The 24,859-nt window shown below is 35.7% G+C and overlaps 1 protein-coding gene across 2 annotated transcripts in view; it reads left to right on the top strand.

Moving 5' to 3' along the window:
• The window catches only part of LMBRD1 (LMBR1 domain containing 1), a 66,886-nt gene extending 47,465 nt beyond the window's left edge, over positions 1 to 19,421 (top strand). For both annotated transcript variants that reach the window (XM_056487572.1, XM_056487573.1), the window contains exons 11-16: positions 594 to 696; positions 1,794 to 1,898; positions 3,123 to 3,272; positions 8,033 to 8,108; positions 18,191 to 18,282; positions 18,444 to 19,421. In XM_056487572.1, coding sequence (XP_056343547.1) covers positions 594 to 696; positions 1,794 to 1,898; positions 3,123 to 3,272; positions 8,033 to 8,108; positions 18,191 to 18,282; positions 18,444 to 18,563 — 646 coding nt within the window. In that variant the 3' untranslated portion in view covers positions 18,564 to 19,421. The remainder of the gene's footprint in view (positions 1 to 593; positions 697 to 1,793; positions 1,899 to 3,122; positions 3,273 to 8,032; positions 8,109 to 18,190; positions 18,283 to 18,443) is intronic.
• Positions 19,422 to 24,859: the final 5,438 nt, after the last annotated feature.

Genomic DNA, 24,859 nt, shown 5'->3' with positions numbered 1-24,859 from the left:
ATGTACCAAAAAAGCCTGAAGAAAGAACATGTTTCAGGTGGAAAACAGTTCTGATTCAGCAGAGAAGTTAGACGTATATGTTCAGGAAGTTTAATTCAGATTACAGAAGTATTCTGCTTGCTTGAATGAATCTTATTGCAGCTACTTCTTTGACTGGGTAACAGGTGCTTAAAGTCTTGCAGTGGATGACATGTTTAATCCATTTTGATGTGCATTACATTGGAATGGTTTCATGGTGTCAGAAGCTACATAGCCAGCTGCAAATCTCGTAGATTTCAATGTGAATCCACACTAACCAGAGGTCTCAAATGTTGGCGTTTTTGATCTTTCAGACTGGGAAAACAAGCTTTATAACCCAAACTAGGGAAAAGCAAAAATGGTGAGGAGATGCAAAGATCATATATCTTTCACAGAACAAGTGCAGTGGGTGTGGTAAAGCAAAGCATGTGTCTGTAAAGATGCTAGACAGCTGTCACTCTCTGAGATTAGTTCAGTTAGTTTGTTTTTTTTCTTCTGAGCTGCCCTTTTAAATTAAACTGAAGCTAAAGGTCTGGGAAAACCACAGTACTTACCACACTTTCTAATTACTTCAGTTTGGACAAAGCTCTGCATTCGGCTGGCTTCGACTCAGGATTTATAATTCTAGGAACTAATCTGACCAATCCATTGAATATGCTGTTACCAGTTCTTCAAAGAGTAAGTAAAGAAGTGGTGATATACATATGTAAGGATGCTCTTCTGTTTTCTTTTAAACTTCTCCCCAAGTAATTAATTAAAACAACATTGTCTAAATGTGTGTTCAGTAAAAGCAAGGCAACTTCCTTATTAAATTTTAGTTATTAGTTACTGGTATGAAAAACTTGGGTGAATGGAATCTAGTTTGAGGAAGAAAGGTGGTGCTTGAAACTGATATTGATGTGAATACAGTGCCAACAGAGAATGACAGCAGTTATATTTACTATGAACAGAATAAAAGCAACTTTATCCCTTGTTCTACATATATTCTAGTTGGTGTACTGGATAACTTAGGCCTTTTTAGTGAAGTAAATACAATTTTTCACTTTTTAGTATATTGCACATTGAAAAATAGGCTACATTGGATATGTTATAGTAAGGCATTAGTCTTGGAAGCAAACCCAACATAGAAACATACATCAGTTAACTTTAGTAGAGTTGGAAGTCAGCAAGTAGACATACAAATTTGAGTTTGTCATGAGCAAACTGAGAAAAAGAAAAGCTTTAATGTTAAGCTAGCATTTTATTCCTCCCCAGCTGAGTTATTCCTATGTTCCTTGTATAATGGGTCAGCACAATTCACTGCTGCCCCATGGCTTTTAAAACTATTGAATATCTAAGCTTGTAGTTCACTGAGAAGTACTGTTCAGCAGCAATATTATCTCAAGCTTTTAATAATGTAAATATAAAAATCATATTTTGTATGTAAATATGATTTGAAAAATAGTCACATGCATGCAGTCCTAAAATAACTCTAGCCACTGTGGACTTGTCCTTCTGTGGGCATATTTAAAATAATTAAGTATTTCTTGGTCTAAAAATGTATAGCACTTCAAAATTAAGGCATGTCTTAAATTAATAAAGATGCTTAGTGCTTTCCCAAACTAATTGTCTAAGCTCTATTAGCAGCAAGCTATGTTTGCTGTATTTGGAGTCAGCTATGTAAAACTTTTGAACAGGACTGACTACCTCAGATATAAGCTACAGAAGTAGAAGCTGCTTACTCAGAGTGGGAGAAGACCTTTTTTCCTTTCTAACTGTTTGTGGTTTTGTTTTAGGTTTTTCCACTTGATTATATTCTTATCACAACCATTGTTATGTACTTTATCTTCACTTCAATGGCAGGGATTCGAAATATGGGAATATGGTTCTTCTGGACAAGGGTAAATATAACAAGAGTTTAGTTTCAAATACTCAGATATTTAACAAATATGTGCTCTTGAATATATTCAGTATTTTTGTATTGCTTCATAAATATGGGATGTTGCCTATAGCATTGTATGTATGCCTAATGAGCATTAAAAGCCTGTTGTACAATTTGCACTGCTTTTGGAAGGTGTTTCATTTTGCCAAGCTATCAGACTTTGCCAAGTCATCAAAATCGATGTTTTAATTTGAGCAACAGAGTCAGCCTGACTCCTTCAGGTGTTTAAGTGTCCCTTTGGCTTCTGACTTCTCTAAGTAAAGCCATATGATTGGTATATTTGAAGTATTGGTCAACTTTGACTTGCAGTCAGAGGTTCTTGAATTACCATCTGTGTGACAAATGTGTTTAGCTTCACAAGAGAGAAAACAGTCTAATTGTGATAGGGCTATCTAAATATTCTGCAAATAATACATTACCGTATACAAGCAGCTTTGTATCCCATGGCATGGCATTCATGCCTCTAGTACTTGGTTAAATATTTCCCTGCTAATGTGCCTACTTTCCCTTTAAAATTGTCACTTTTTTATGTGGTGACACTCCAAAATTGTGAACAGTGACAATCAGTCTTTGCAATAAGTTAAGATTAGCTGTTGGTTTTGGCGCCGCCATTTCCCCCTCAGCTGCCAGCTTCTTTACCCTAACATGATACTCAGGTTGAGCCCTTGGGAATTAGTTGAGTGGTGTCTGCAGGGCAGCAAGTAGGAATTATGTTGTTCCTGGCAGTGTTAAAGGGACAAGATGCCACCATATGGTGTGCCATTTTACTCAGACCCTGGGAATGCTCTCATAGCTCCAGACTCTGTTTCTAGATATGGTTAGGGGTATAGTGATAGATGACACCTCACTTTGACCAAAGGACACAGTATTCTTGGATAAATCAATGCACAGTTTGTTATAGGTGACATGCAGTTTAAATCTTGCTACTAAATGCCAGGGTAAAATGTTTTGGGCCATTAATGCAAATAGAACTTAATTTGGTTAAATAGCTGTGCTTTGAAATTTAGGTAAATACCCCTGAAAGCCTGCTTTGAACCACTGGAATTAAGTTGCTAGAAGGTAATTTTAGCAACCTCCCACTTCTGGCAGTAGAATTAAAATTTACTTGAGCTAAAGAGGTTTTTGAATGCCTTCAGAAAAAAAAGATACTTCATTGTGTTAATATTTGTTTTTCTGGTTTTAGCTTTATAAAATCAGACGAGGAAAGACTCGACCTCAAGCACTCTTATTTCTCTGTATGATACTTCTGTTGATAGTTCTTCATACAAGCTACATGATTTACAGTCTTGCACCACAGTATGTAATGTATGGAAGCCAGAAATACCTGGTACAGGTGAGATGCGTTTTTATTTAAATTTTGTTTTCTGCATTAAAATGTACATTTTACAGAGATTTTCAAAGTCGGACACATTTTCAGTTTTTGAAGAGACTTTGGTAGGCAGTTTTTTAAATACTAGTAGGTCTCTTGGTAATACACAAGCCGATTGTACTATATATTACACAACTTAATTTCTGGGTCATCTCAAGACTTTGTCAGACTGAGGTTTGTTTTAGTCCTTCTGATAAGACAGTTGTTAGCTTCCACTAGATTTTTGTACTGGTCTGCTTAGGTTGCTGAGTGACTGCTAGGAGGATTGTTTTGAGTGTGTAAGGCTGTGTACAGAATGAAATCAGTACTGTTCCACAGTTTATGATTTTTATGTGCATATTTATGAAGATTGACAAAGATAGCTTGGTACAGTAGAAAATAATAATCTGAGTGGAGCTAAGTGTGTGCAGATTTGTCTCATTCCAGGTACTTTGGACTTTCCAACTTCACAAAACTCCATGCAGTTCTTCCTCTGTAAATTCTTCTACAGAATTAAACAGTAAAAATTTAATCTCTGGTTTTGTTTTTGCACTTTTGCATATTTCAAGGTTTTGGGTTTTGAGTCTTTCATCTTCTCTACCTGAAGAATTAAATTATTGTATTATATCTTAGTTTGAGTGGCAGCCTGCATGTTTGTGAAAAGTTCAAAGTTACATATTAGAAACATCCTGAGAGGTTTCATGGACAGCTGTTTATTAAGGCCTGATATCTTCTTACAGGGGTAGACTTCATTAGATCTGGTCTTGCAAGTGTAGACAGCTAACCAGGTTGTGAACTAGTTGCTTATTCAGGCACAGTGAAGTCAAGACCTTTTGGTGTGCTGTTTGATGTTTAAGTTTCACAAAGACGAAAGAGTTGAGCTAGAGTGGTCAAAAGAGAGGATTTAAATGAGATTGATGTGATTGGATGCTGCTTTGAGCTACTAGAATATTCCTAATTCTCTAGGAGGATATTCTTGTGGGAGAACACACCTGCTTCACAAATGAAACCCCAGCTGACTTCCTTCGGCTGCAACTATTTAGTAAATTTTGTAACTTATTACTATGCATTCTCTTAGTTTAAGCAGTGGATACAGAATACTTGGGGCAAAAGGATTACAAGGCAAAAGGATTACAAGGAGAAATTGAAATTGGAGTACTGTTAAATAGGCTGGAGAAGGCTTGCTCATGTGTTGGTGTGGTAGGATTGTCACTGCAGGAAGTGGAGGTCTCAGTAAATGCTGCTTTACTGCTGTCTTAACATTTGAATTATCTGATAATGGGCAGTTGGTCATCTTGATATCAATCCAAGCACAGTGATAGAATCACTGTATGGGATTTGAATATTTGGTATTTAGGAAGTGTAATGCATTTTATTAGATTTTATACTAAATATAACTAACATAAAACAAACATGCTTAGGTGTGTATAAAATGGCTCAGCTTGTCAGAATTAGAGTAGTAGCAGCATGAAACTTAGATGAAAGTCAGTTTAGGTGCATTTACATAGAACTTCAGGCATGGTTGCTTACTGTTTATGTAGCCTAGAACATCATATAGCTGTATCTGAATTAGTTTTGAGCTCATGTCCCTGCAAAAGACAGTTTGGGTTTTTTTGTTACTCCAATTACAATGAGGAACCAATGTGGGTGTAAGAGTGGGAAGAACAATTGCATTAAGGGTCCTAGTGAAATAATCTAAGCTCTGCAGTGACCTGAGTAGGGGATCCTTTCTGATAAAGTTTGTAGATACCATGGAAGATTTGAAAAGAAACAAATAATAAAGGCTGTAGCTAGCAGTTTTGCTTTATTAATAAAATAAAATGTGTGTATATTAAGGGAGGCAGAAGGATTGAGACTTAACAAACTTGCGTGTTAGCTGTTTATCACAAGAAGTATCTGAAGATAAGTACATAATTTCTGAGGGGAAAAAAAAGTCAAGAGAATAGCACAGCAGTAGGAAGGCTCTTGTAATTCTTGCAGCTATTACAATATAATCCTGGTCAGCACTGCAAGAAGGATTAGCTGGAATGGTTGAGTAGAGCTGTAACTTTCTGTTTAAAGGATTAAAAAATGTCCTGGTTGAGATGGCTATCTTGGGTCTTCAGCTTATGTCTCATTTCAAAGAGCTGTGTTTAAAGCACATAATCTAATTGGAGTAGAAACTGGTGTTATTGTGAAAATAACATGAGACATAAAGAATATGCTGGTAAATTGCATTGGGGCTTCTCTGGCATACCAAATAGATACAAGGTTTTCTGAAAACATCCTCTCCAAGAGTATTTCAGAATGTACCAGAAATATTTTCTGTGTCTGATTACCTTGGTAACTGGATGTTAAGTTTTGGTATTTTTAAGTGAGGAGAGATAGAGTCTGGGAATGAAGAGAAGCAGGGTATTTTTCTGTGGATGTAGCAATGAAGAGGTTCTCAAGAGTTATGAATTTATGATTATGGATTTAGGAGTCTCCAGGAACATAACCAGGAGCAGGGCAAGCGACCTAGACATAGCAAACTTCCAGATGAGAACCCTATGCACCAGCTCACTTTGACAGTCCAGGTTTTCATTGTGTGCTCACACTATAGTTGATTTCATCATTTAGAATAACACTGTTGGTAACCAACAGTGTGCAAGAACCAAGCAATAAATGAGCATTATTCTAGGAAAGCTTAGTGGATGGGTGGGCTGATAAACATGTGTATGACAATCTGGTGGCTCATAGACTGTGTAAAAGAAATAATTCCCTCTTTGCTTTGCTCTACAGTAATTCCAAGTCTAGTAATGTGTCAAACTAAATTATCACAATCTATAGTAATACATGGGGTAGGTTAGTTTTCTGTTTGAATCTTGAACTGTTTCCTTTGGAGGTTGTTGTTCTTTGCAGGAACTTTTAATTTACAAGTGCTGGTGGTTTTTCCTTTTAACTGAATATGTGTATAAAAGTGGAGCTTTTGTGAGGCAATTAACATTAACTAGACCTGGGCTACTTGCTTTATTAACTCTGAGCACTGGTGTGTTCAAAGTATGTGACCCCAATTCATCAAAAGAGTCTTCAGCTGTGGTGTCTGTAGGAAGCCTTTGAAAATTTCTTCTGGATATTTTGCTCGTACCAACTGAGCTTTGTTTCACCTCTTGAAGCACTTTCTTCTATCTGTTAATCAGCAATGAGTCTTTTCATAACCTTCCACAAAGACAGAATTGTATCCACATCCAGGCCACCTTCTTAGCTTTCTAGCAAAAGCATAACTTTGCCCATACTTGAGGTACAATTCCTATTTCTGTTTAATAAGGCAAAGGGTTATTTTGCCTTTATCTGAAAGAAGGCTTGCTGATATTTGTACCCAGTGGACCTTTAAGATTTGATTGCCTGAGACAGGAATTAAAAAGCCAGTACCTGCCATAAGCAACAGATACTTTTCTGTGGTTGGGGACCAGAACAGCAATGATTGCTTTCTTTCTTCAGTCATCATGTGGGTTGTTTGGAGGAGTGGAGCTAAATTACAGGACCCAGTGTGTCCATTGCCAGCAGCAGGAATCCAGAAGTGTCATCCCTTAGCTAAGTGTGGGAACAGATATTTTCAAATTCTTGATCTCTAACACAAGCAGAAACTAATCATGTCGGTGAACGGGCTGTATCTTAGCCCTTCACATAATAGATTGCTTTTTTCTGAGGTGTCCAAAATGAAGCTCTTGAAGCACACATACTGAGTTACTCTCCATAGTTGTCTCATGCTTGGTCTTGATGCATCCCTCCTTTCAGCCTGGGAGTAGATGGGATAACAGAACACTAAAGTTTTACTCTGGCAATACTTGTACTAAAAATGTCTTAAATTATAGGAATGTTCATGAAGAACAGTGCTCTAAATCCTGGAAGAACGTATAGGTATTGTTAAAGAAAGCCCATAGGTCTAGCTATTGTTCTATTTAAAATGCTGTTAATGTGTTCAAGTGAATGAAGTTGTTAGAGCTTAGTTTAATGTGCCAGCTTGTACATTTTGCTGGTATGTTTTAAGGAACGCTTTTCAGTCTGAAGGTGTTGACTTACTGATTTCTTTAGAGGGTTTTCTGTTTAGGAAATCATGAGGGTGTAAGTATGTACCATTTTAAAGTGAATCAGGGTATAAAAAAAAATCAGTGTAGTGCAAAGGATTTATACTGGACTCTGCTAAAATTATTTACTGGTTGTTCAAAAATGTGGAGCACAGAGTTAATGTTCCTTGAAAGGGTTAGTTTTCCAAAGATTTGGGACATTTAAGCAGATACATCTGGGTTTTCACTAGTTTACATATGCATAATTTCTCTTCTTCCACTCTGGTGGTCCAAGTATGTTGCATGTTACCATCTGGCTTTCAGACCAGAAGTAAACTATATTCATTAACATTATCCATCCTAAAACTTCAGTGGTGTCTTCATTCCGAAAGTTGATTTTCAAATTAATTCTATGCACAGTTAAAAGATTTAATTTCAGAGCTCAAGTGTATTTTTCACAAGTCTTCAAAAAGAACACAAGCTATTAATTTTTTCAGAAATGAAATCATACTTAGAAATGTTTTACTGCTCGCAGCTTATGCTGCATATGCTGTTCTAAAGTAATACTTTTGAATATTCTAAGAAATTTGTTTAAGTTTTTTTTTCTAAATTAATTCAAATATAATTAATGGCAAATATATTTGGTTAATGCACAATCAGTGTCTATGGAAGACCACTGCTGGTAAACTAGTGTACTAATTTTCCATATTTATAATGCAGAGTAACAAGACAATTGATGGTCAGCCATGGAATATGACACTTGTGTCTAAAGACTGTGATGCAGATGCACCTGAAGGTAAGATAAGTTTGTTTCTTGTGTTTCCAATGTGATAAGTGCATGCTTAGCTGTAATAAGCACCTTAATCTGTCTTCACGGCTTTCATTTGCCTAAAATGAAGCTTTGATGTATAGTTAAAGCTGACTTTATTCATTTGAAGGAATTACTATTTTTAGTAGAAACCATGGATAACAAAGCATTCCAGTTAACTTTAAAATCTCACATTTGCTTTAATGTGTATGTAGACGATCTTAAAAATAAACCCCAGCTGGTGAATAGTTTAGCATTGAAAGTGCACTTCACTGTGTATATTTATCATACAAACATGCAGACAAGTGTTCTGTTTGGTCTCAGGAAAACTAAGGTCTGAGCTTCTCAGTGCATCTTGAGATTCCCAGTGGGAACTTACATATAAGAGAATTATGTAATTTTTAATGAGATGTAAACATGGGGTCTTCCATGAGCAACAATAACAGTAGGACTAGAAATCTTAGACTATTTTTCTCTAATTCTGTTAGAGTTATGCTGGAAATTATAGAGAATGATGAATTTTCTCATCTGCATTACTAAATGTCCCCTTTTTGAGCAGAAGATGAATTATGGATATTCTGGAGTTAAGTAGTGACTAGCCAGCAGATGGATAATGCTGGAATGTTCCTTGACTTTCCATCTATGCAGGCCTGAGTGTTGATTTTCTTTTTTTGAGAGAGACTGGTAACATTTTATTTTAGTGCTTATTCCTCTATGAAACCTGAATGAGGCTGTGAATGAGTTTCAGCCTGGTTTCATTAAAAAACTGAGCTAATTGAAATCATGCTGGTTTTATTTTTTGCAGTCTTACTTAACACTTCCTTTCTCTCTGCATATAAACAGTTTTTTTTCACAGTTTGAATTGAAGAAACCACTGCAATACTGATAGCTCTTTAAGGTCACAGTGATATATTGATTGCTAACACTGATCTCAGCATAAGGTTTATGGCCTTCAGAATGGTCCAGATTTTTTTCGAACCTAAGCCTTCAGTTGTTCTTACCCTGGCCAACTTTCAGCTCCTCTGTATAAATAGCAGTTGTATTGTGTGTGCATTTCTATCCTTATGAAAATGCTTGACAGTATTAGTTAATTGATAGAAAAGATAAATATTTGTCCCATATTCTCCTCTTATTAATATTCTGTAACTCCTGTTTTTTTGACTGCCTCTAGCAGTTCTTAACAGCCACTCAGTTTTTCTCTACTTTTGTTACTGGAAAATATAAAGCTTGATTTATTTTTGTACTAGTGAAGGTAGCTGGACCATCAGTTCTTTGTTCCTAGTCTGTCACACCAGGTCTCTTGCAGGGTGATTCCCTTATATTTATGCTTATTTTCAAGTGTAGTATATGTGTTAGTCTCATTCCTGGTGGTTCATAGTATTTCTCAAGGATGATAGATTTTTTTTTTTTTCCTCCCTGCAGTTTTCCTCCATACTTCAAATCATTAGTTAATTTTTTTTTTTTGCTATTTTTAGATTTAACGCAGTTTCAAGTGTTTAGATATTTTGACAATTAAAATTGTTCAATTCATGTTTAAGCTGTCCCGGTTTTGTGATTAAAAATAGAAACTCCAGCAAAATATAGAAGAACGGATGTGTTGCCTTTCAAAATGAGATTAATTTTTGTCAGAGTTGAAGAGATCTTTGTTTCTTGTAAACAACTTCTTGACTTGGCCAGTATCTACCAAAAGCAGAATATATTCACTGGCATTGATAAGCTTGTTAGTCTTGACCTTTGTGAGACAAATTAAAATAATCTGATTTTCTCATACTTTGCCTAATAATAAAAACTGGGATTGCAGTTGAATAAATTTACTCAGTTCCACCCATGCTTAAATTTTTGTTTAATACTTTACATTATTTTCTTTCTTAGCTTACTTTGCCTCAATGGAAACAATATGCTGATGCTTAAAACTAGTCTTCTGATGTACTGAACACAAGTTGGTCTTTGTAAATGATGGCTTTGGTTTGTCATCATCCTGTTGTTGCAGTGACTATCTGAGTCATGGTCTCCTTTCTTAATAGAAAAGAGGAAATGTTGATATGCTGTCCTCTGCTAAACTAAGTAGAAGATAAATGGATATTTCCTAAATGTGAATATCAATGTGATCAAAAGACTTGAGTGGAGTTGTGTTAACTGTAGATGATACATTCAGGCCATTCATGTGTTTTTATAAGTGAAAGAAAAGTTTATTTTTTAATAATCAACTTTAAATAAAATTTACATTAGTGAAAACACTGTAATGGTTGTTTCATTCAGTCAGTTTTAGAAACTGGGTATGTAATCCTTACTTTGGAATACCTGTCGTTTTTAATATCTGGTAACAAAACTAATGAAAAGTAGGTGCTACTCTCTTCTGTGACCAGAGAGAGCATCTTGACAAGTCAGATTTATTTCAGAGGTAGGAACTAAACTTCTAAATACAATTTCTCTTGTTTTTAAGGATATTAGGCATGGGCAAAAATAGATGCAAATAGCTTTAAGATAAAGGTTGATCAAGCACTTGCAGTTTGAATTGTCATCTTTGGTACTAGGATTTTATGTAAACCAGTGACTAATTGCAAACATTGATTTATCTCCTCAATTAATTTAATTCCATTTAAATTGATTTAATTCTAACAGTGTTTTTTCTTAAACATAAAACAAGCAATGACCTTCTAATGACTATTGACAGATAAGCTTATAGCAATATTCTGTCTTATGAAATGCTCAGATGTTGGAGATATGATCTCTACTTACTGGTATAGGTAAATTATATTTTCTTTCTGAGATAGAAGAGACCTGATCATGTTGTAACAGCTAATACTTCAGGCTTTATTGGGCAGTGTTTCCTGTAGATTTGTTTCAAACTAATGTTTGGTTTGGTCCAAACGACAGTTTCCCTTCCTGGAGAAACACAAGGCAGTTAAAATGCAATCTTAAAAAACGCATTCTTGAGTATTTATAGTTAGATATATAATTTGATTTAGCATTATTTGGTTTCATTCAGCAAAGCTTGTCTCTGTTTACTCCTGATATGCAGGAGGTAAATCTGTTGTATACTCAGATAAGGACCATAATAGTGTAACTACATGAAACAGAATAGAAGGCCAAAAATAGAGCAGGGTACAACTTATAAGTCAAAGTACCTTTTTTTAATTAAGCATCTTGCACAAAAGGTTTCTGTTCTGGTTAACTTAGCCTTTTATGTAGCCTTTCAGGGGCAGGAAGTTTATTATATTCGTTGTAGGGAAAACAAGCTTTAGTTTTCAGTGTTCAATACAGTTGGGCAAAAATATCATTTGATGGCTCTTTTCAAGAGCTAATGACAGCTGAAATGTTGGGTCCACAATTCAGTTGAGTATAAGGTAAGGCGAAGAAGTTGAATTATGTGATTAAGACTCTTGCAGCAGGACTCGTGTTGAAAACTTGGTATAGGTTTATCTTAACAGGTTAATGGGATTTAATGTAAATGAGCTTTGACTCAGCTGCAAGCCTGAACTATGAGATCTGAAAAACAGTATCTGCCTCTTTCTAGATTAAAAGATCTAGTTTTTAAGCATCACTTGCTTAAAATGCAGAACTTGCTCTGAATCTGCCTTGCCCAAGGCCTGTTACATGCTGGGTGCAGTCTATCTGCTAGGCATTTTTCATAGACCTGTGCTGACTTGGAACTGCATATGTGGAGTGAGAAAGGAAAAAATAATCTCATTTCTAAGGCTTTGAAATGAAGTCTTACTGTGCTAATTTGATCAGTGCTGCCTTCTAAGACACTTATTAGCTAGAAGTCAAAAAGTTCATGACCTCAAGTTTTTTTTTTGCCTGAATAAAGACTAGATATAAACATTACTCATGCTGGAATGGAGGCCCAAATACAAATGCCAAAACAGAAACATATTCTGTTTCTTTTCTAGAGAAATGCAGGAGACATGCAAAGGGAAACCACTAGCAAGTTGATCCAGAACCTCAATATTAGTAATTTTATATGAAGAGTTGTGTGACTGTAGGTTATCACTTCCAAACTGTTGTTCTAAATTAATTACTTTTAAGAGTTACAAAATGCTTCACATAAAGAATTTTAATGAGAACTTTCCATTTTCATGTTGCTTTGTAAATGACCTTACTAGTACTTTACCCTGAATGTATACTTATACCTAACACTTTGACAGCCCTCCATAAGCAGGATGACTCCATATGGATAAGAACAGTGGTGCATGTCTGAGCACAGAAAGCCCTGTTTGGCACTTGTTAACAATATGAGCAGCTAAGAGTGCTGTAAATATCTTTTTGCAGTGCATTGGTCACTGACGTGCAGGTGTAGATCCATCAATTCCCACAATTATTTTTCCTAAAGGAGGAGATTTTGTAAGAATGAAAATAATAGGTTATGCTGTTTGCTGCTTCCTTTGTAGAGTTTTTGCATCTGTGTTTATCCCTAGAGTATTGCCTTTGTTTATCACTGGCTATATCTTTATAATAAGAATTGTTTGCCTCTACTTACTTAAAAATAAGGTTTTCAAGGGAGACTCAGATAATGTCTCTTTAAGAACATCAAGTGGTAATTCAAAGGCATAAAATAACAATTATGGCTTGTCTTTAAACCCATGTGGCAAGTGCTTATAATTAACCTGAATTATACACAATGTTTTAAAGGATCTCTACTTTCAACAAAAGCACTGAGAACACTTTTTCCATCAGCAGGCTGATCCAATGGTTTGCTTCCCTGTAGAACCTGGGCATTACCTCTTTGGAATTAAAATGGTTTCAGATTTAGCTTTTGGGTAATGCTATTCACTTTATACATGGACTTGTAGCATTAGTATTTTTCTCACTTGAAGGTACTTAATAAACATTAAAATCAAGTCATCCTTTAAACTTACAAAAAACGAGATTACCAGGTTTAGCTCTGCAAATCTCATTAAATGTTTTTCCCTTAGTCTGTTAATACATGCAAATCTTGGCACCTTCACAGATTCTCTGTAACCAAAGTGAAATAGAAACCTTATTGCTGGGTGAAATTTTGCATTATAATGTCATAACTGTGCTAGAATGAACTCCAAGTCTAAAACAGCCAGAAAATGACTGACAGGCTCTCTGAACGTGTAGAGGGAAGTAGTGACAACTCTTGCTGTGTTTACATGAAGTTTGTGTTTGGTTATAAGATCCAGAACCTTCTTTCTACAGCTAAATCCTATATTCATACATAAATGCAAATCCTGTTCGTACATGTCACTTCATTTAAATTTGACTATTGAGGAAAAAATGTGACACCCAGATCACTCAATAGGACATTATTATTTAGCCTTTAGAAATTATGATTAGTGTCTTTTTTCTTCTTTTGGCACAGAATCTTGGAGGATCTTACTGGAAGCCTCCTTCCTTATGCAATAAAGCCCTGCTAGCACTGATGGGACTTGGAAATTCTCAAGCCATTTAATGTAAACATTCATAATGTGTAATTATCATCAAGAAGTTTTGTGACTGCTGCAGTTGTTCATGTACTGTAAAATAACTGCAAATAGCTATTGGTTATCTAGACTTGTAGCTTTTGTTACAAAATCAGATCTGACTATTTGTTATAAAACCAGACTGATTCACATCGATTACATCTTTTTGCTGTCTGCCTAGTTTTATATCAGGTTGTTTGATTTGCAGATAGACCATGAGAAGTATCATACACAACTTACGTGTAGCTTGAAGCACTGAAAAAACAAAGTTTGCTTTCTAAGTAACTTGTCCCAAGTAGCTTTCCCAGATTCCTCATTGGTTCTTGGTTTCCAGGTTTCAGGCTTCTCCTTAGCCTGCTAAATCTTTTCCTATGTCAGGATTTGATTCTAAGCCTACTGAGCAGTTTCTGTTGAATAAGGCAGATTTTTGGATTAGGCTTTATCTGGCTAGACTTTTGGTCTCTACAGGTCTAATATAGATGCCATCTCATTACCAGTTAAGAAAAAAAAAAATAAAAACATGCACCAAAGCCAGACAACTGGGATGAAACAGCAGGCAGCTTTTTTTACTTTGTATGTTAGACCTAGATGTTAAAAGATTTTAGACAGCTGCAAACTGTTGTTTAACATCTGAGTGATTTGATACTCATGCTTCTGTAGTACTTTAATGTGCTGTCAGCTTGAAATGTTGGAAGCTTAGTGATTCATATCTCTAAGTGAGGAGTTATTGTAGCTACTTACAACCAGTTGGGAAATATTTTCAGATCACTGCTATCTATGAGTAGTATGTGTTCCAATATGCTTTTCACTCTGATAAGGGATCAAAGGTGTAATTTTATTGCAAAGTTAACCTTGAAGCAAGCGGTGCTGATGCTGTTTAATGCTTGCCTTACTGTGAAAGCTGAATGAGCAATGAATTGAAATTTAAGCAGTTTCTGGGAGAAGTTAGCTGAGAGAAAGATAACTGGTATGGGATACCACAACACAGAAGTTCTAAAAGCTTTGTTTAGGAGATTATTTTTAGCTTGTGAAAGCAGAGAAGTAGCAGCAGTGGAGGGGCTGGATTGTCAAGTGCAGACAGGCTCAACAGCTGAATGAGGCTACTATTAATTCTGCATGTATATATATCACAGCAGAGAAGAATATAGAATAAGTGGGGATATGCTCAAATAGTATATGAAAAAAACACTTGTAGAAACTAATGAGTAAGGAGCATTTAAGAACCTAGTCATTTTTTTGCTGTTTAGGCAACAAGAAAAGAAAGAAATCCTGTATTTGTGGCTGGGACAGCTGTTGCTGCCATTCCATGAACCTGTTTTCAGAGAAAGGTGGAAGTAATATGTGAAATCCAGTCTTTAACATAAATTTCTGTGGACTTTGGAAGCACTTGAGTGACCTTAACACTATGATGAAGATGTTAGGTTGAGAAGATAGATTCAAAACAGGGAAATTTTTAATATACCTGTTAATATCCTCCTATAGAGACTCCTGAAGCTTGCTTTGTTCTCAACAATTTGATCTATGACCAAAGCCATACCTAGAACCTTTAAGCAGCAGCTGATTTTTGCAACACAGCTTTTGATTTATTGGTATCAAGGCTGTATGAAATAAGTATTCTTGGATACCTGAAGCTATGCCTTCAATACTTTTAGGGTCTGAAATTTTGCAGTGCTTAGATGTTCAAGCACAGTAAGGATGCAGCTTTTCCTTTGGGAGTAGTTTTGAGTGTATTTTAAGTAAAAATAGGTTTCCATTTGAAACTGTATCTTTGGATAACATTCTCACTTTGGGTTTTCCATCTAAAAATAACATTGTCATTTAGATTGGTGTTGTCTCTGTCTATGTTCAGGTAATGATTTTGAGCACACACAGGACCTAAGAGGTAGTCTGGTCCAAATCCCCAGCAGGGGGCAAGTAGGGCAGGTTGCTCACACCCATTCAGCTATCAATGTCTGAGGGACAGCCTACTTCAGGGTTTACCTATGCCCATTGCCTCTCCTACTATTTAATAGATGTATTTCTTGCTCCCACTCTGTCATCTGGTGTCCTGTTATTATGCAGGTCTAAGAGGAAGCTCATTTAATACTTTGTAAGCTGCCACTAGATAGCAGAGGCAGCAGTAAGGCACACCTGCAAACACCTTTACTTCAAGCTGCAAGAACACATCTGCATTGTCTGCTGTGTGCTCTAAGCTGTTTCAGCGGTTCTCCACTAGATTTGCTTCAGTAAGTCAATGCTGCTTTCGTACTGGGCAGCCCAAAATGGCACCATTGTGGGTGTCACAGTGCAAGAACTGATCAGTTTTGTGGGCTCCTGCTGCATTCTAGATGGTCTGATACTCAGTTACAGTTCTGAGTTACAGATGAACTGCAGTAACTACATGTTCTGTTTGTCCGCTGGGAGATGAGGTTGCTTTTTGCACATTTGCATTAAGTCTGGTCAACCCTCAGCCTGCACTATTGCATGGTGCCACTTTGTTCCAGGTGCAGGGCTTCTGTCTCCCTTGAACTTTGAGGACTGTTTCAAGGGGCTTGAAAAACAACCCTTTCCTAAATCTAACCATGTAGCATGTTGGACCTCTGTTCTTCTCCCTAGTTTGATCTATGGATGTATAGAGGGTCTAATCTGTTTCTTTGTCTAGTTGATTAATGAAAAGGTAAAACACATGTACAGTATTGACTTTCAAATAATGCCAGTGTTTATAAATTACATTGTTCACAACAATTTGTAACTAAGAAACTGTTTCCTTCCACATGCTTTTTTTGAAAGCTCACTGTTTTGAGATTCATACAAGACAGACTTCATCAGTAACTTCTCATAATTTGAGTTTTCAGTGTACAAAATCACGTTTTAGGCTTTAATACTTGACTTTGAACAGAATTATCATTGTGATTCATCATAAACTAGCTAATTCACTTCCTGGAAGAAGCCTTAATTTGAAAATAGTACATTCAGTGTAACATGTAACTGGTAATGAAAAACATCACCAGTGTACTTAAAAAGTAGTTGACTCTTCTGGTAGTAATGACTATTAGTACTTGTCATTCTTTATTTTAAAAATTGTTTTGTCTTGAATCCTGGCTGTTTGGCTTTGTTCCTTGGTCAGCACTACATGTGTTCATGGAATAAGTTGTATTTTTTAAAAGGTGGAAGGTATCTATTGGAGGCTTGGTAGCTTTCCATGTGTACTTTTGTTCTGCATGATCAAGATACACCTAATATTCACATTGATCATTCTGGATAACAAGTAGCTATCTTAATTTAGGCTATTAATCATAACTTATTCTAAATTGAGTCATGTGGAGGAATCAGTTGATGAAAAATGTCATGTCAGCCTATTAAGTAACATTAATTCAGAAACAGTAGCTAAAATTTAGTTACCTGCTCTTGTAACATTGCATAGAAATATTCTTGCAAGGTCAAACTATTCCAAAATATTTATCACTGATTAATCCAATTAATATAAAGAGCCATCTGAAAGTCTTTTCATTGTTTTTTAATTTAAGTAACCAGCTGGAGAGCTGCAGATGGTATTGACAATATTATCTGCAGTTATGAAGCATCTTCACTTCACTGGCATTTCTTACTTAGATGGCTGCTGAAAGTGAGCTATGTAGCTATTTAGCTAGTGTAACACTCACAACTTTAGAAGGCAGGAAGTCTTTTCTTCAGCTGTACCTGGGGAATATTTCCAAACCTGGGGTCTGAACTGAGGGACAAACAGGCAGTTTCTGGGTTCATTACTTTCTCTAGCATTTGACATGTTTGCACACCAACTCCTGCTCTGAAATGGGCTTTAGGCAGGGTTTGAAACATAGTAAGCATAGTATAAAACAAAAAAAAAAAAAAAACAACCAAGAAATTCTATTATACCTTAGCTTCAACTGAGTGTGTGCTCCTCCTTCCATTTGAGAGATTCATGAACTGGCTCACGTGTCCTGCTGGCCATCCTCTAGCATGTGACCCCTTGAATGTCACAGGTTTGGTGTCCTATACAAGCAGTTGTAATCTGTCTGTGTGTTGGGAATTCCTTGGCAATTCCATTCTTAATTTTAAAAATATACCAGTTAGAGTGAAAGAAAATACAGCCACATCAGAAAATACTACTTCAATATCCATGTTGTTAGAGGAGTAAGGTTTAATCGATGCTTTCAGGCCTTATGTACAAACAAGGCTTCTGTTATCTGGGTTGCAAAAGGGCCATTATATGTTGGAGGGTTTTTTTTGTGTACATGCAATTGACTTTTTATTTTTTACAAAGCTTATGTAATCCTGGTAGAGACACAACTTTTCATAGTCCTGAAATGTGTGTTTTAATTCAGAATCTGCTTTGTATGGCTATGGTTTATGTAAAATGGGAAGTGAGTTCCCTTTTGGACAGATTCTAGTTAATGATTGACACATCTGCATGAGAAATTGTTCCCAGCAATGATGGGGTTACTTCTCACAGTCACTCTCCCATAACAAGTGTCCCTTTTGTATACGTTTTTTGGTACAGGGGTATAAATTAAATGCAATAGAGTGTAATTGCTCTGCAGAGCTAAATACTCTCTGTACTTGCTAAATATTATCCTACTATATGGTATTTAGCTGATTTTTCTGTTGGTGACCTGTGCTAATCAGTACTATTTCCTTTCAATTTAGATCAGTGTATTGTCACTCGGACATACCTCTTTCTTCATAAATTCTGGTTCTTCAGCGCAGCCTATTACTTTGGGAACTGGGCATTCATTGCAGTAAGTACTTTGATTTTTGGAAACTCCTGAATCAAATTGGATAATTTACAGTAATTGTCATTGCATCATTTGCATCACCACACGACAGTTTGTTTTACTTATCTTGCCCTTACATACCCCTGAACTGAATAACAGTAACACTTTCTACTTTAAATTTGCAGGTCTTTTTAATTGGATTAATTGTTTCATGCTGCAAAGGCAAGAAATCAGTCATTGAAGGTGAAGTAGATGATGATGATTCTGATATGAGTGATGATGAACTATCTGTTTATTACCATTGACAGTCTTTTGCTTTCAAGATGGAAATGTAAAATTATTTTGAGTCATGCCCACATGGAACTCATATCCCAATAAGTATCTTTGCACCTGTAAAAATAAAAGAAATTAGTGTACTCACTTAAAGGGATAAAAGAACTGGTTATCACTTTGAGTATCACTGTTAAATGAGAACAAATGTTGAAGCTGGCTTTGAATAATATATAGAAAATATTGTTTTATGATTAAACATGTATGTAACCTGATGTATAATTTGATGAATTGTTGTAACAATTTCATAATTCACAATGCTTTTATGTTAACTAAGGTTTTCTTAAATACTTTCATGCTTAACTTGTTGGGCTTTTTTATTCATAAATACAACTAACTAAAATCCTGCAGAACAGTGCAAATATTGCAGGAAAGATTTGGATGAAGTTTACACTCTCTGAAGGGCTTGACTTAACTTTTGCATTAGTTTTGCTGGAATTACTATATAAAACTATAGCCAACAATTAAAGTATGCCAAAAATATTATTTAAATGGTGAATTTCCAGTCTGTGAAAAGCAAGTTATTTTAATACTGTGATCTCCACTGAGTTACCACAGAAATCCTCAGGTAACTATGAGGTGGCTTTTGCCCTCTCAAAGGAAATCATAGTGTAAATTCCAATAGTCAGCACTGTTGCAGTGTTTTAGTATGGTTTGGTTCTGAAACTTCCAGGTGCCTGATCTAGTGATAACCAATGGAATAATTAAGATGTGATTATTTTTAACTTATTTTTCTCTTTAATGCAAATTGTCTTGTTTGAAGTTATGTCAATATTTAATGTTGTCAATTTGTTTACAAACCAATATGTTTATATAAACACAGTTGAGAAATATTTTTGTCATTCGTGTTGTCTTTGTAAATGAATCCTATTTTAGCTATATAGTTACTGAGCTTTATTTCTAAGGATGAAAAAAATCTTCATATATTCTTTGACAGATTCTGAAAGAGAAAATGTTTACAGGGACAGGTTTTTAAAGTTCTAATGCTACCTAAGGACATTATAGTCTATGCAAGCACATGTAAAGGTGATTAGGTAGTCTTTTTAAATAAGACTAATTGTTAAATAGCTATTAGAACGTAGGATAGTTATTAATATGTCCTGCTTTCATGTTTGCAAACACTAAAGTTATTTCAAGAACAATCTGCCTCTTTGTGAAGCATTTCAGAACAGCAGGCTCTCAGGAACTTCTGAATTCTAATTTAGCTTCAGTAGTGTAGGAGGTCTTAAGTGAGTTGTGTAGTTAGTGCAGGAACACAGGGAACTGATGTTTGGACTATAGGAACAAAAAAAACTGATGTCTTTTAACAAGCTGTCTGTGCCAACTGCTCCAGTAATATAAATGTTGATGTGATGTGGCAATGTGGAAGAATCACACACAGAATAAGCTGAGTTGGAAAGGACCCACATGGATCATAGAGTCCATCTCCTAGTGTTGTAGGTGGATCATAAGCTGAAAATATGCTCAACTAATATCAATCTGTTTGCTACCAATGTGACATTTGAAAGGACAGAAATGTATTCAAACACTGAGAATATTTGACTAGGCAATCTAAGCTGTCTGAATAGAATTAGCTGAATATTATTTAAACATGACAACTGGGGAAACTTGCAAGGAATAAGTTATAACAAGTCCAAGTAATTCCAACAGAAGGTGGAATGTGGTGTTGACTCTCTGGAAGCTGCATCCAGAGCATAGGAAGAACCTGGAGTTTACTTATTTGTAGATGCCCTGGTGGAAAACTTATATGAGCTAATTTAAATAAAGTTAACTGCTCAGATGTCCTCCTTTCTTTGTGGGTTTTATTCATTTGTCATCTTCAGTTTTAACCAAAAATTGTCACTTTCTTCTTACAGGTTTGTTTGTAACGCAGCTTTTCTAAATAGTTATATCCTTTCTGCCCTACCTTTGCCTTGGGGAGATGACTGCTGGTCTGGGCAAGATTGTTGGGAAAGTTTTGGGAAAATTTTTGGTTTTGTGCCATGTAGCTGCTTCATGCCGTGTGCAGGCCTGGGGGGATCACTGGCCAAGATGCTTATCCAGTGGCTAGGTACATTTTGTTCAAGGTCTCTGTTCTAGCATTCAATATTTCTAGCATTTCCTTAATTTCCAGGAATTTCTTCCCAATCCAGTTATGTTTCCTGTCTAAATAGTCTATATGCAGTAATATAGCAATCTGCCTTTGAAATGGTGACTTTGTCTTTTTAATTGGGGGATTCAGTAAGTACCAGGTTTTTTAATCCAGGTATTAATCAGATTTATAAGCAGACCATTGTTAATTGCAGCTATCAAAAAGCAGACTTCTGTGGAAAGTTCAAGAGTTACTTCAGACATCTGCTGTCACCCTCTGTCATAGAAGCAGTAAATAACTGCCAGCATTCATAATCAGAATTATTTGTCGCCTGCCACATCCTCACTAAAACTTTTCAGGAGTTCAACGAACCATTTGACTGACAAGGTTTTAAAAGATTTTCCACTCACTAATGCAATTGTAATGAGTATACACTCATGAATTCATCTCTAAATACTTCAAGTGATGGAAATTTGACCTTTTTTAGCTGTACTGTGCCTTTAAAATGAACTAGAGGTGTTTTTGAAATGTAGTGTGTGAACTTGGTTTTAGACTGTTTTTCTACACCCATTGTCACCCAGTCAAGAAACCTAGCAGTGAAGTTTAAGAGAGCCATGACTTAAAGTACTTGGCTGTGATCAATACTTGCAGGAACTTCCAAGAAACAGAACATCCAGTATATTTTTGTTGTAGTTGCCTCTTGTGTGGTCTTAAATAGTTAGAACTATTAATTACTTTTCATCCACAAAGTTACAGTGCTTCTGTAACACCACATCTCACTCATTTAGCTGTTAAACATGAAATGATAGTCCAGTTTTGAGAAGAAATTTGAACTTTGCAGTCGTGTTATAACAGTATTCTACCTTTCAAGCAAACATTTAATATCTTCAATTGAGTCTTCAGAGATCTGTTTTCTGGACAAAAGTCACTAAAAGGATTCAGAATTGTTTCACTGCTTTCTTTACATGAGTGATATTTCAAATCTATCTCTGAAGTGTAAGCTTCCTGAACTTCTGTAATGCTGTTGTCAGACCTACCTTAAGTCAGTTAGCTTCTGCCATGTTGGAGGCTTGTGAACATTTAGAAACTAGAGAGCTTTAATCTTGCTGACATGTGAAATAAACCAAGATCACTTGAAATATGTTGGATGAAATTCAGCAATGTGCCAAATAGGTTCTCATTTTGCTACTTGGACTGCGGTGGTAGTTTATCCAGAGTTCCAGGTCTTAAGTACGATAAAGCCTGTTAATTGTTTGCTTGTTCCCTATCTGAAGCTGATTGTGCCGCAGATTTCCTGCTGATTGTCAGAAACAAGTGAAAAGCCTTTCCTGATAAAGTTGAAAAGAAATATCTGCCAATGTTTTTGTATTTTCTGCTTTAATTTCAGGAAAATGATTGCAGGGTAGGCTTGCGATTTTTGCACTGAAAATTTTAATCTACTTCTGGGTGGAGTGTACCTGTACAAGAGCCAATGCTGCAAAGGATGGTAATTGCATGCTCAGAAAATGTGACTATTTAAGCTGAAAGCTAATGAACCTTTTCAATGCTTATGATTTGCCTCTGAATAATCAGTGTAGACATAACTATGCAGTTTCTTTGAGATCTTCTACTGCTTTGAAACTGTATTTCTTGAGTTTTCAGCTATTTGGCTTTGTCAACACAAGTCTGAGTTGGACAGTTTGAGTTGGCCTACAAGAGAGTTCTTAAAAACATTGCTCCCACTATTACGTGGTTTATCCTAAAATAATGCTAAGTACTATTATGCATAGCAGAGGTACAGTTGAAGTGTTTAAGGTAACTGGTGAAGTGTAGAAGGTAATTTTTTCCCAGTAAGTAGGCAGATGTTCAGCCCTTATGGGTGCACACAGTTCTGGCCATGGACAGAGAAATAAAGCTTTTGAGATAAAGCAGAGGAAAAAGCATTTATCTCTTTCTAAAATTATTTTAAGTACTCGGGCTGTAACCTTTTTCAAGATCTTAGGTTAAAGATTATAGTTCACATAGAAAATGCTTCTTTACATTAGTGTAGATCTGTTCTCTTGTAACCTTCTGCAAGGTCATTTTTCTTGCAGATAAAGCAAAGAAATGAAATTGAGAATCACTCTCTTCTCCTGCAAATGTGTATTTTGAGTGTACATCTCAAAAGAAATAAAAGCCTTGTTTTGATTGTGGCAAGATACAATTTTCTATTAATACTCTAAACCAAATTCTGCTTCTAAATTAAGATACATGCCAATTCTGGATAATTAAATGGATCAGAAATTCTTCAGCTTTAGTGAGATGTGGTTGTTACAAAAATTATCTAGAGGTTGGCCTATTTTTAACTTCCTTCTATTCAGAGAGGTTGCATGAGTGATAGCACTTCAGTCAAATTTATAGCTATGAAGGGGGTTATTTCTTTTAAATAAACAGACAGTTTAAGCACATTTAACAACCCATATTTTTAGGTTTCTTCCAGATTTACCTCTAGAAGTGTGATGTATTTGAGGGGTCAGACAGAAGGACTTTGGTTTGTAGAGGCTGGTGATAGTGGTAAGCCACAGATGTGGTAAGTTTCGTGATCCTCCTGTGCTGGTGTTGGGTCCTTATTTTGTATGTTATAAACATCTGTGTTTTTTCACAAAGAAAATAATGCAGGTTGCCTGTAAAACAAAACAGCTTAATTTTTTTTAAGCATTTTTACAGGACAGCTTCAAAATCCTTGTCACAAGAATCCAAAAGTCTTGCATAAAAATAGAGATTGAGACATTCAAAGTAAAAGTGAAACTGAACAAATGTGTAATTCTTACTGAAATTCCAGTCTGGATACGGTGATTTTTCACCAGAATGTGTAGAACTTCCTGCAGGGCAGTAAAATAAAGATTGTGTTAATACCTCTGCTTCTGCCTGAATATTAATCATGACATTACCACTTGTGGTAAGTGTATTTCTTCAACCAAGAGTATTTCAGAGTCAGGACAGCAAGGACTTGGTGTGAATGTCCATGATATTTCTCACATACATAAGCCCTGTCCCAAACTTACAGCCCTACAGCCTATGGACTTAACACTGTACTAGGCTTTTGAAGGAGTGTACTGGGACAAAAATATGATTCTGACACTTAATATATAATTTAAAGGTACCATTTACCTCTTAAGTTCAGAATTATAGAATCACTTAGAAGACTTGGAGTAGACTTTTAAGATTATCAGGTCCAACAGTGAACCTAATGCTGCCAAATCCACCAGTAAACCATGTCCCTAAGCACCACATCTACATGTGTTTGAATTGTCTGAGTTTTACTTAATTTTCTTTAAACTTTTAATTTAGAAAATTGCAAGTCTAAATCCTTACTACCTTTACAGTCTTTCCAAATAAAAGTGGTAAGATGCTGTTGAGATGTACATCTGATTTGCATGGGATGTTCTTTTGGAATGGGCTAATGAAGAAAACTTTAGATTATTGTAAAGAAAAGTGGTTTGTTCTATTGTGAGCTGTAAAGTCCTGAATACAGAACAGCTTTTTTTCTTTTTTTTTTTAACTTGCGAGTTAGTTTCTTAACAATGGACATATCTTTTTAGTGCATACAGAAAAAAATAAATCATAACTGGAAAAACATGAACTCCAGAGGAATCCTCATTTTCCCAGCTATAAGGCAGCTGCTTTCTTTTTCAGAAATATCTATCAAAGAAATTATATTTTTATTAATTTCCTTGTCTAGAAAGATAATGCCATTTAAGTTGTGCAGAGACTGATATTAGGGTTATTTTAGGGTGTGATTTTCAAAAATGCTGAGTGGAGTTCCTACTGAAAACCTCAAGGGTTTCGATCCTGGGGGATTTGGAACTTGCTGCTTTGTGTTTGAAGTACTTAGGGAAAATATAGACCCAACTGTTTTCCTTTCTGTTAATGAAGGAATTAAATATATTGAAATCATGCTTTTAATGAATGGAGTTGAAAATGCTATCAGTTTTAGGTATTTGAAATTACATTCCTGAAAATTTAAACTTGACTAATTCAATCATTGTAGAACAGGTCTTGTCCCTGGTTCTGAGAGGCAGCAGAAGGGTACTGTTCAAACTGATTGTAGATCAGTTGTCATCTTTTCTGAACTTTGATCATAGATTTAAGAGACTTAATTATAGAGAATGGGTTTGTTTGTGGAGAATGGGTCTTTTTCAGAGCTTGTCTAAATGGTACCTGACAATATTCTGGAAGGGG

The sequence above is a fragment of the Oenanthe melanoleuca genome, chromosome 3 (genome assembly GCF_029582105.1).
Source record: "Oenanthe melanoleuca isolate GR-GAL-2019-014 chromosome 3, OMel1.0, whole genome shotgun sequence".
NCBI classification, from domain to species: Eukaryota; Metazoa; Chordata; class Aves; order Passeriformes; family Muscicapidae; genus Oenanthe; species Oenanthe melanoleuca.
This window is presented reverse-complemented; position numbering and strand designations above follow the sequence as displayed.